General features: G+C 40.0%; 1 protein-coding gene across 1 annotated transcript in view; it reads right to left on the bottom strand.

Annotated features, from left to right (window-relative positions):
* Sh3gl3 (SH3 domain containing GRB2 like 3, endophilin A3) overlaps positions 1 to 12,955 on the bottom strand; it is a 160,510-nt gene that overhangs the window by 59,767 nt on the left and 87,788 nt on the right. The window contains exon 2 of the mRNA XM_012513814.2: positions 9,383 to 9,451. Within this exon, the coding sequence (XP_012369268.2) occupies positions 9,383 to 9,451 (69 nt within the window). The remainder of the gene's footprint in view (positions 1 to 9,382; positions 9,452 to 12,955) is intronic.

The raw sequence follows: 12,955 nt of genomic DNA, 5'->3' as shown, positions 1-12,955 counted from the left end.
TTTTTTGTCTTTTTCTTTTTTTGGCAGAACTGGGGCCCAAGTTTTTTTTTGAACTCAGGCCCCTGCACTTGCCAGGCAAGTGCTTATTCCACTGAGCCATCTCCCCAGCCCTGCTTTAGGTTTCTTATACCAGAAAAAATATGATATTTACCTATGTGGGTCCAACTTATTTAAGAGTATGGTCTTGAAGTGCACACATTTAGCTAGAAACGTCTCAAGCGTATCCTTCTGTATGGCACAGAAGTACTCCATTGTTTCAAAAATAACATCTTCTTTATCCATTTATCAGCTGATAGACATTTGGGCTTTTTCTAAGATGTAGCTAATAGAAACTGTGCTGCTATAAACATGGGTGTGCATATATATCTTGATGCTTTTAATTCTTTCAGAAAGACAACAAAATGGCGAATAGTTGCATTGAATGGATCTTAGTAATTAAGTTCTTCAGAAATCTAAGCACTAGGTGGGGGTGCGGGTAGCTCAGTAGAATAAGCACCTGCCTGGCAAGTGCAAGGTCCTAAATTCAATCCCTGGTACCACAAAAAAAAAAAAAAAAAGACAAGCAGTCAAGCAAACAAAAATAAATAATTTGGATTATCTTCCAAAAAAACCATCTAAACACTGATTTCCACGGTAGTTTACCAGTCTACGTTGACACCAACAGTGTAGAAGGGTTCATTTGCTCCATAGCTCTGCCAGCATTTGTTGGTGGTTGGCTTCTTGCTAATAACTAGCCATTCTTTCTGGAATGATATGGAATCTCAGTGTTGTTTTAATTTGCATTTCTTGAATGACCAATGATGTTGAACAGTTTTTCACGTATTTATTTGCCCTTTCTACTTCTTCCTCTGAGAAGTGTCTATTCATTTCAGATGCTTTTTTTAAAAATTAGGTCTTTTAATTTAGGGAGGTCTGCTTTTTTTTTTTTTTTTAGTTTTTAATATATTCCAGAATGTCATCTTTTATCTCAAGAACAAGTGGCAACATTTTCCCATCCTTTGGGCTATCTTTTGAGGTGCAAAAGCTTTTTAATAATATGAGATACCAGTTGATTTTTTGTGATACTTCTCCCTTGCAGTCCAGGGTTTGTTCATAAAGTCTTTGCCTACACCAATGTCTTCAAGTGTTTCTATTTGAATTTTAGCATTTTTGGTTCATTTGGTTTTTAGTTTAGTGCATGGTGAAAGATATGGGTCTAGTTTTAATCTTGGGAATATGGAAAGCCATTTTTCCAACACCATTTATTAAAGAGGCTTTCTTTTTTCCAGTGAAGGTGTTTGGCCTCTTTGTCAAAGATAACGTGATTGATTATGAGCACAGATGGAATAGTTTCTGTATCTTCCAATTTGTTGCATTGAGCCTCAGGTCTGTTTTTTTGTTTGTTTGTTTTTGTTTTGTTTTTGCCAGGAGCATGCTGTTCTTAATCAAAGTAGCTTTGTAGTATTTCAAGTCAGGGACTACGGTGCCCCCTGCCCTACCTGGTTTCCCCTAATTGCTTTTGCTACTCTAGATCAGAGGAATTTTAGAACTGTTCTCTCTGTTTTTGTGGATATGCTGTTGGAATTTTTATTGAGATTGCATTAAATCCATATAACCATTTTGGAAGTATGGCCATTTTCACTATGTTGTGAACAAGGGATAAATTTCTATTTTCTGATATCCTCTTCAATTTCCTTTTTCAGAGTACTGTAGTTTTCAATATAAAAGTCTTTTACTTTCTTCATTAGATTGAGTCCTAGGTATTTTATTTTTCTGGATGCTATTGCTATAAGTAGTGTTCCCCTAATTTCTCTCTCAGTGAGTCTGTCATTCATATATAGGAAGGCTATCGATTTTTGCATGTTGACTTTGTATACAGCTATGCTGCTGAATCAGGTTATTAAAACTAGAACTATTTTGGTGGAGTTTTGGGGGTCTCCTATGTAGAGTATCATGTCATCTGCAAACAAAGATAATTTAACTTCTTCCTTTCCTATCCTTATCCATTTTTTTTTTCTAATTGATCTGGCTAATGTTTCCAGATCTACATTAAATGGAAATGGTGAGCATCCTTCAGTTTTGTTCATTTAATATGATGTTGGCTATTGGTTGGTCATAGATGGATTTTGTCAAGTTGAGGTAAAGATTATCTATTCCAATTTTTTCTAGAGTTTTTATCATGACTAGGTGTTCGACTTTGGCAAATGCTTTTTCGGCACTTGAGATAATCATATGGTTTTGGTCCTTGGCTTTGTTAATATGATGTATTACATTTATTTCTTTGACTATGTTGGATCATCCCTGCACCCTTAGAATGAATCTTATTTGGTCATGGTGTATAATCTTCTATATGATTTGTTGTATTATGTTTGCCAATATCTTATTAATTTTTGTGTCTACGTTATTTAGGGAGACTGGCCTGTAGTTCTCTTTCTGGTTGGATCCTTCTCTGGCTTTGCTTGTTTTCAGGAATGAATTTGGGAGTTTTGCTTCTCTTTCAATCTAAATAAAGAATCTGAGAAGTACAGACATTAGGTCTTCTCTAAATTTCCTGTAGAATTCATCAGTGAATGGGGTTTACTCTGGGGCCTGGGCTTTACTCTGTTGTCAGGTTATTCATTTATTTATTTATTTTCACATCTTCAATTTCATTAAATAATATTGGTTTATTTAAAATTTTATATCTTCTTGATTCAGCTATAGTAGTTCATAGGTATGCAGGAATCTGTGTATTTCTTCAGATTTTTCATCTTATTAGAATACGGGTTGTCAGAGCCAGTGAGATAGCTCAGTGGACTAAGCACCTGCTTAGGCAAGTGCAGAGACCAGGGTTTGATCCCTGGTAACACATGCCACACTGGCCCTGCCCTCAGGCGTGCTGAGCCAGCAACAGAGTCTGGCATGGTGGCACATGCCTGTAATCCCAGTGCTGGGGAGACTGAAAACAGGAGGATCACTATAAGTCCAAGCTGCATAGTGAGACCTTTACCAAATACATAAATTTAAAAAAAAAAAAAAGAATACAAGTTCTCAAAGTAGACATTAATCTTCTAGGTTGCTGTAGGATCGGTTGTTTCCCCTTTCATTCCTAATTACATAGATTTGAGTCTTTCCTCTCCTTTTTTTCATAAGGTTAACTAAGGGTTTGTTGATTTTAACCTTTCAAAGATCCAACTCTTCAATTTATTGATTCTTTGTATTGTTTTCTTAGTCTCTATTGCATTAATTTCTTCTTTGATCTTTATAATTTCCTCCCTTTAATGAGCTTTGGACTTTACTTTCTCTTTTCCTAGAAGCTTGAGGTTCAACATTAGGTTGTTTATTCGAGCTCACTGTTTTTCTGATATGGATATTCACCACTATAAATTTCCCTCATAAGACTGCTTTAATTGTGTCCCATGAGTTGCATTATGTTGTGCTAGCATTATGGTTTAATTCTACAAATTGTCTAATTTCTTCTTTAATTTCATCTGTGACTCATTGGTTATTCAGGAGAGTATAATTTAATTTCATGTATTTATGAAGTTCTCATTTATGAAGTTCTTTATTTTACCATTAATTTACAATTTCATTGTAATATTGTCTGATACTTTTTTTTTGTGGAACTGGGGATTGAACTCAGACCCGTATGCTTGCCAGGGAAGCACTTATTCTACTGAGCCATCTCCCCAGCCCCTTGTCTGATATTATGCATGAGAAAATTTCAATTCCTTTGCATTTACTTAACCATGTCCTACTAGCTAGTATGTGCTCTATTTTGGAAAAACATCCCATGTGTAGCTGGAAAAATGTGTATTATGATATTCTGGAGTAGAACACTCTGTAGGCATCTATGCAGTTGATTTATTCAAAAGTTTGGTTCATTTCTGATATTTCATTGTTGATTTTTTGTCTAGTTGATGTATTGTGACAGTAGGATATTGAGGTCCCGCATTACGAGTGTTTTAGTGCTTATTTGATTTTTTCTGTTCATTAATATTTGTTTTATGTAATTGGGATATATATATTTACAACTCTTCTGCTTGGATTGTTCCCTTTACAAGGATATAATAGCCATCTATATATCTTTTAATCAGACTTGGCTTGAAATTCAATTTGTCTGCAAATAGAGGACTGCCCCTGCTTTTGTCTAGGCTCCTATCTCATAGAGTATTGTTTTTCACCTTTTGACCTGCAATTTTTAAATTTCTCTTTGAATCAAATGTTTTATTAGGCAGCATATTATTGGTTCTTGCTTATTGATCTATTCTGCCAATCTTTCTTTTGATTTTTGAATCAAGACCATCTACATTGATGGTTATAACTGGTATTTACTGACTTATCCTTCATAATTTTCCTGTTGTTGGTTCCCTCTCCCCTCTAATTGTTTGCCTTGCCTGTTGGATTCCATCTATTATGGCTCATGGGGTTTTAGTCTTCATTATCTCTTGCTGAATGACCTTCAGAACATTTTGAAGTGGTGATTTGGTATTCATGAATTTTCTCATGTATTCTTTGTCATGGAAGTATCTTATTTCTCCACCAATTCTGAAAGATAGTTTTTAAATGTTTTTTATCATATTATGTAGGGACTTAAAGTTCAACATATCAAAACTTGATGAAAAATACCTGTTCCTTATTATGCCTAATATGTTTGAAATGCAGTGAGATAGTGAGGTTAAGCTTCATAGCCTAAATCATTTGATAAAAACAATAGGCTTGTCTTCTGGATGGTTAACAACCTAAGTTTGCAGACCAAAATTAGAGAAAAAGGAGGGCTACAAGGAAAGCCAACATTTTGGCCCTAGCCTTCTAAGGTCAATTAAGACTCAGGACATATGAGAACTTGTACTGTAACGTCATGTACCCCAGTAGTGTCCCAAATTTTCTGATCAAGAAGATTATGGGGCCAAAGAGGAAAGTGATCGATGACGTAGAGGGTGCCTAAGGAGAGTCACATGGGGAGAAGACACTCTCTCAGGCTTTCACAGAGAACACATTGGCCAAGCAATGGCCATGACTCATCCACATGGCTGACACTGACAAAGGTTCTACAATCTGAGGTACAGGATCTCAGGATAAATCCTGAGGGCATTTCACTGACCTTCTCAGACCCAAAAGCTACAACTCTTGTTGCACAGGTCCTGCTTTACCTTGGTCTTAACCATCCAGTAGAAAAGTATGAAGACGAAATATAGGAAGTAAAGCCATGTTGTTATGGTGAGCTGTGGGGGACTCAGGTCAATAATTTCTGACATTGCCAGTTAAACAGAAGACCCAATGCTATTATGGGCTACTGGACTCTTTTAGAATATTTTGCTGAGTTTACACACCTATAATATTCAACAACGGAACTTAAAAAAATTGGGATATAACTATGAATGTCCATTTTGTATCTGTGTATTCAAAGTGGTTGGGATAGGTATATAGTTGCATTCTCTTAATGAATAGAATGATTTGTTCTAATGGTGTTTGTAAGTAGGATCACAAGTCTGCATGTTGTACAGCAATTAACCACTAAGAAGAATATATGCAGTGTATTATTTGTTGAAACAGTACTTTCGATTTGATTTGAAACTATCTCATTGCTTTATGTTTATCAATAAAATTTTGAAAATAAAAAAATAAAAAATAAAAAAAAATAAAAGTAGAAGAATGTGGTAAAAGTAGAAGAGAAAGGCAAAAGTGGAAACAATGGGATTCTTCAAGTATAAATAAATGACCAATACTTCCAAAAAAAAAAAAAAAGATAGTTTTGTTGGGTGCACCAATCTGGGTTGGAAGTTGTTTTCTAGTAGGGTTTGAACTACTTCGCTCCAAGCTCACCTTAACTTGAGTGTATTAAGAATACTGCTGTGATTCTGATGGGCTTTCTTTTGTAGATCATTTCTGTTTCCTAACAGCTTTTAATGTTCTGTTCTTGTGTTGAATTTTTGAAATCTTAACTAACATATGCCTTGCTGTAGATGTATGGGTGTTGTTGTTTTTTATCATGGTTATTTGTAGTTCTATATGCCTTGTTTCTCTACATGTCAAATTCTTTTTCCATGCTTAGGAAGTCTGCTGCCATTACTTCCGTGAACAAGTTTTTTATAACTTTGCATTAAATCTTGCTTTTTCATCAACTTCAATCAATCTTATATTATTTTTACTTGTATTATCTAGTAGAAGATAGATTTATTTTTCATAGTTCCTTCATATATTTAAGAAATCTTTCTTTTCATGGTTACTAACCGCGATCCCATCTTCTTTATCTGAGATTCTGTTCTCATATCAGTGCATTCTGCTGTGTATACTTTCAATGAAGACTTTTTTTTTTTTTTTGGTGGAACCAGGGATTGAACTCAGGTCCTTTCACTTGCCAGGCAAGTGCTTATTCCACTGGGCTATCTCCCCAGCCCCTTCAATGAGACTTTTAATGTCCCGGATATCTGTTTAAACCTATTTCAAGGATTCTGTTTCTTTCTTATGTTGGGCATTCATATTTTTTCCATTATTTCCCTAAGCTCTTCTTTTTAAAAAAATCTGTATCTGTTCTAGAGTCATTAAACATGTTTTTTGCTATAGTCATGATCTCAGTAGTTATCTGAGAAAATATTCCTAGTTAATTTTCTTCTAGAGCCTCATTGCTTTGTTACTGCTGCTGTTTCCATTCCACAGAGTCCAGGTGGGTGGCTTTAGAATCATTCTACTTCATTTTCCCCTGTTGAACTTTGGTGAGCTAGAATTCTGGGGTTGCATCTTGGTTAAGTGTCTTCTCATTTTCTTTTTTTGTTTAATTCCTGGGTTGATGTTTGTAAGTTTCTTACTGTGAATAGATTTATTGCTGGTATTTAGAACCTTTAGGAAATGATTAGCTCTCAGAGATGTCTTCCAGATGTTTTTGAGTTTTCGGACTGTTGCAGGATCCTGCTCCTTCAATTTATGGGGGATGAGAAGTTGCTGCCTACTTGGCCCAGGCCCTGGTTCTTTGGCACTAGCCCATAGTACTTTTGACTCCTAGACAACTTTAGTCTTGGTAAGGCAGAAATAACAACTGATAAGCACAATTATGTCACCTTGGCTAAAACACTGCAATCAGCAATAATAGTAGCATCAAACATGCACAGAAAATGATAAACTGTGGTACCTATCAATTCCCCACTTTTAACTGTATGAACTAGACAGATCTTTTGTAGTTATAAAACAAAATCTAAAACAAACAAGATGAGTTTACACTTAAGGAAGAAAACTTAAGACAGGTTAGTGGAAAAATTAGAGAAACAAGAAAGGGAAGAGATTAGAAGCAAGACTGGAGGACAAAGAAAGATTATGCAAGTTTGGAAAACTAGTGAAGACAGGAGGGAAAGATAGAAGGAAGAAATAAAAATAAGAATAGAACTGAACAACAAAAACAACATAATAGAAAGCATGTTTACAATCATAAAAAGAACAAAAAATCAAAAAACAAAATAAAATAAAAAGAAAAGAAAGAAAAAAAGAAGAAAAAAACAAATGTCCACTTTAAGACATGTCTCTGCTGTCCCTGGTAGACAATGTGGGCAGACTGATGGCAGATCTATGTTAATTAATCTCAGCAAGCCAGCAGTAGCTTTATGGCAAGGCGGTGGATAACCCCAACAACCTGCACCTTTGGTTCCGATGAAGTTTAAGCTGTTTTCTGGCACTGTGGTGGCTGGTACGCAATCTGTTCAGCCTGTAACACTCATGTGCCTCCTGCTCATTTGAACTCGGCTCCCTGACCTCGTGCGGCTTGAACTCTGCAGCCTCACCCTGACACTGGGAGCCACTAGGTGAAGCCAGTCTGAAGCGGTTCTGGGTTCTGAATTCAGTTGCCCCCACTCTAAGAAGTCCACTGGCCAAGCCCCCTTTCTTGGGGGACATCTGAACCTGAATCACTCGCCGGCCCCTGCAATCTGCTGCATCCACCGCTCTGCTCCACTGAGGCGTTTCTCCATGGAGGCTTCTGGGGTCACCAGCATTCACAGTCTCTCTCCCAGTTCAAACTTCCCCTCCAACACAGTAAGTCCAAGCTCAGAGAAAGAGTGCTGTTGGCCACCTCCTTCTTCTTCATCAAAATTCTCTCCTTGCTCTTCCCACAGGCTTCAACTCTCACATCAGATCTTTCCTGGGCCCCAGCGACCCACTTCCCTCCTCTTTCTCTTCCCTGTGTTGCTATATGCCAGCATCCGGACACCAAATCCTGGAAAAGTGCCTTCTCTGCTACTCACTATTCTATCATCTTCCCAGAATTCAAGGCACTCACATTCCTTAAACTCCTCATCTGGAAAGCTGAGCACTCCTCGGGCACTGAAGACAATGAGCTTCAAGACACTGCCTGGGGCTGGACTTCAATCCAGCCCAACCTGCCCCATCCTAGCCTTACTGCACTTCCTTCTCTCATCTGGGAAGTTTCATCATTAGAAGTGGGCCTCCTTTCAAAAGTCTAAAACAAAGCCAGGTGCCTGTGATCCCAGCACTCCAAGAGGCTGAGACAGGAGGATAGCAAGTTGAATCCAGTGGGGACAATATTGTGACATAGTGAGATCCTTTCTCAAAATAAAAACTAACAAAGGCTGGGATTATAGCTCAGTGTGAGGGCCCTGTTTTCAATCTCCTGTACAACAAAAAAACACATAAATAAAAATTGAAAAATTGAAAAGATAAGAGAATGAAGGCAAAGGGGCTGGAAGCTGAGTGGGCTGGTAATTACTCTTACCCTGGGAGAGACAGGGATGCTACAGGCTTGCCCTGGAGCGTGTTAGACTTGCTCCTGTGCCAAGCTGGTCACATCATCCTAGTTGTTTCAAATACATTAATACTCTCCATGGTTCTCAGAACTGCCACGGGATGCAAACAGGAAACTCCTCACCCCTCTGCTCTCTAGCTGGGAAAGGACAGACACAAGCTTGCGCTGCTTCTCTGACTGCAAAACCAGGACAAAGCTACTCGCTATGCGGGACCAGAGACTGCACCATTCACACAGTCAATCAGCTGTTACAGATCTGAAAGTTACTCTCCCAGAAACACACTTCGACTCTCCACCACAGCTAACCGCGGTCACTGTGGCCTACCAGTAACAAGAGGCCCATCTTTTGTGCATTGTGAATTCTGGCCACTAGAGGGAACCCGTCAGCCACATCCCACTTCCTTCCTCAGGCCCCTGCCCTGGAGGAGTTCAAGGGAGGGTCCGACTGGACTTGAGCTCAGCAAAGATTGCCTTCTGGGTCACACAACCCACGCCCATCTGTCAGCATCACTGCTTTCCACTCTGATGCCCTTTTCAGCATCGCCACAGGCCAACTTCGAAGGCTGACTGGTAGGTCAACATGTCATTGTCAAGTATTGCAAACAGTTACTAACCAAAAAAAATCTTTACAAAGACAATTTCTAATTCAGTTTACATATTAAAATGTTCTCTTACCCTTTCCATGTCCAGAAATTCATCATCGAGCTTCGTTCCTTCGGCACCACTAATTTTTTCACTAAACAACTGCAGAAATAAGCACAAGTAATTAGTTGCATTGTATAATAAATTCTTATACGTATTGGCCTGAATTATCAAAAACAAAATCTTGGATTTCACTTATTGGACTGTTTTCAAAACTGAACTCATTAAGGAAAGTGTTGATAGGCTTAATTCTATCTAAGGACACGGAAAGATACACGTTTCTCATCACCTAGCCTTTATTTCTTACACACCTGCTGTGTGTGAAGCACGTAGTAGGTGCTGGAGAACAAGGAGAAGAGAGGATCGGGCCACACGGGGGCCCTGGTTCAGTGAAAGAGTTAATACACTAATACTCAACCAACACAGAAGGTAGGCGCAGCAAGAGCAAGGACAAGGAATGGTGCTAGATGCACATCCCCGGACCTGGGCAGCGGTAGGTGATGCGCAGAGCTGGGTCATCCAGGACTTGTTTCCAGGAACACTTGGCAACGAGTGATAGGCATTTTTTTTTTCTCCTCCTCAAATGCCTTCAGGGCACTTTTGGCTGGCTGCAGGGTTGTGGGGATCGAACTACAACCACCTGAGGCTGACAGCTCTGTGGAAGCAGCCACTTAAAGAACTGAGCTAGGGCCAGGCCCCTGATAGGCATTTTCAATGTGAAGCCTGAAAGGAAAAGCCTTCTAGAAAGAGGCGCCAGGAGCAGAAATGATCAGAAGCTTTCTAAGCCTGGACACTACCAAGGCCCAGAAAAATAATACTCTGTAGTGAGGCTGCCAGCCATAAGACATTAGGTGCCAGCAGTATTTGCGCGCGCGCACACACACATACCAGGACAAAGAACCCTAGTGCTGACCTTGGATAAATGTGCCCAAGGAACAGCTTGAAAGATAGCAGAGGCCAGACCACACAATGCCACAGTGAAGGGTGCAACCGAGAAGCCCCTAAAGACTCCTCCTCGACACAGTGAATCAGAGCACCGTTCAGAAAAGGGATATAACTCAGTAGAATAAGTGCTTGCCTGGTTTATTCTACTGTTCAATCCCCAGTTCCACAAAAAAATAAAATAAAATAAAAAGCATCTTGAGCGTCGGCTGGATCAGAACAGAGAACAAGAGGGGCTAGGAGAGGAATGTATGTTGACCACTGTCTTCAGGAAAGAATATCAGCAGAATTTACATTTTTTAAGTATGAACATGAGCACAAAGATTGGGAGTAAAGCAGAATCCATCAATGGATGCTGAAAGGAAACCAGGTGGGGGTTTTTTGTTTTGCTTTTTTGGTGGAACCAGGGATTGAACTCAGGCCCTTGTGCTTGCCAGGCAAGTGCTTATTCCACTGAGCCATCTCCCCGGCCAACCAGGTGGTTTTAAATGCAAGTGTGGTTTCCTCCTACTGTTCAGAGGACTACTGCTGCACACTGGTAGGCTGCGAGTGGAGACAGCATTTCACCTCAAATTGAAGTATGATTACGGGTTTCTTAAAGACGGCGGACACAAAAGACTACAAAATGTCTAGAGCCCACCACTCCCTGGAGTCTGTGCCCCACTCAGGGAAGCAGGGGTGGGCTCTGTGACCCACTCTGACCCCATGGAGAATTTGTCACCTCAGTCTTCTCCATGAGCACTCCTGCAGTCTTGAGGATAATCCCTGACCAGTCTGCTAGGCAGAGAAGCAGCCCAGCTTCCTGTCCACACTGCGGTATTCTGACACCTCACCAACCAGTAGCTGACAGCATATGCATGAAAGAGCAGGGCAGGGCCAGTGCTCACTGCTGCTCTGCGGAAACAGAGGGCAGGAAAGGGTGCTGCTTTAACCACTAAATTCTTCGGTGCTTCATCCTAAAGAAACGTGGAGTCATGTACCTCATGGGAGTTATTACTTTCCAGGTTGGGAACAGCACCAAGATCTATCCTCATGGTTCAACACAGGGTGTAAACTTCAGCAAGAAGGATCAAGAGTCCCATGGCTACACGCCAAGCAGTATGGTGATTATTTCTGTCCTTACTGTTCAATAGTGAAATCCTTTAAAATACTGGTTCCTAACTCTAGGGAAAACTCTGAGAATATAATGCATGTCCCACCACCCTTCCTGCCATACTTTGCTGCCACTGTAGGCTGCACAAACAGCCCCATCCCAGAATACCCCCCCACCCCATGACTCTACCCTCCACCTGCTCTGGCCAAGAGTGGAGGGGAAGCCACACCATGTGAGTACCTACTTGGGCTTCACAGACACTTCGCACTTATCAAGAGTCTGGTATTTCTGTCATTCTCTGAGCTCCCTGTAACCAGTGTGGGTGAACAAGCTGACGCCAGATGGTTCATCAGAAGAACAGGGCATACAGCAATGGACTTTTGTTTAAGTCCCTTATTTTGGGATGGTGAGTTATGCAACAAACACTAGTGGGCACAGTGGCTTGTAGCTTTCTGAGGCTACTGGGTCCACAGATAAACATGCACAGAGTCCTGTTTTAAAATATCAACTTGAAAATCTCTTAGAACTGAAAATTCAGGCTTTAATCTGAATCAGATCTAATTTGTCCAGGTTGCTCTGATTTTATTTTCAGAAAGCAGAGTGCTTCATAGGGAGGTGTTTCTATTTTCAAGGAAAGAAATGAGCTGGATATGGTGATGTATGCATGCAATTACAGATACTCAGGAAGTTGAGGCAGGAAGATTGCAAGTTTGAGGCCATCCTGGGCAACTTAAGTAGATTCTGTCTCAAAATAAAAATAAATAAATAAACAAACAAACAGAGTTGAGAATGCATTTCAATGGTGGAGAACACTTGGGTTTAACTCCTACTAACACACATAGCACCACCAGCAACAACAACAAAAACTGGAAATGAAAGAGATCAGAAGTGCTCTCTTATTTGGAAGTAATATGGGTTTTCATTTCTTTCTTTTTTTTGCAGTACCGGGGATTGAACTCAGAACCTTGCATTTGCCAGGCAAGCGCTTATTCTACTGAGCCAACTCCCTGGCCTGGGTTTTCATTTCCAATAGCAGTCACGGTAAGAGGCATACTCATGCTTTTACTTTTCCTAAATTGCCCAGTCACGTTTGGTGGTTTGAGACACTAAGGAGAAACACATATATGACTCTAGTTATGGAGGCCATTTACTATATTTCATGCTCCATTATTCAATAAACATCATTTGTTGTGCACTGACAACATGCAAGGCATGATGATGGTACTTAGAATGCAAAGATGCACTAGCCAGGTGCGGTTCCCACAGGGCCTGGCCTCAGTGCAGGGATACAGAATTATTTCTTTTAGGCATTAGAAGCTAAATGTAAATGCTCAAGTTGTTACCTCTAGTCAAGAGGACTATGCAAATTCAACTTTAATGTATTCCCAATGTCTCAGTTACTCTTCTCTTGTTGCTGGGACAGATACCTGACGCTCAAAATGAAGGAAGGAAAGGGTTACTTAGTTCACAGTTACTGGAGGTTTCAGTCCATACTCAGCTGGCTCCAAGGCAGAGCGGCACATGGCAGAGGGCAAACTTCCATGGCAGAGGCAGAGCGAGAGGAGCCAAGG

The sequence above is a fragment of the Octodon degus genome, unplaced genomic scaffold (assembly GCF_000260255.1).
Source record: "Octodon degus isolate 3935 unplaced genomic scaffold, OctDeg1.0 scaffold00002, whole genome shotgun sequence".
In the NCBI taxonomy this organism is placed as follows: domain Eukaryota; kingdom Metazoa; phylum Chordata; class Mammalia; order Rodentia; family Octodontidae; genus Octodon; species Octodon degus.
The sequence above is the reverse complement of the archived record's forward strand: the minus strand, read 5'-3'. Positions and strand labels throughout refer to the sequence as shown.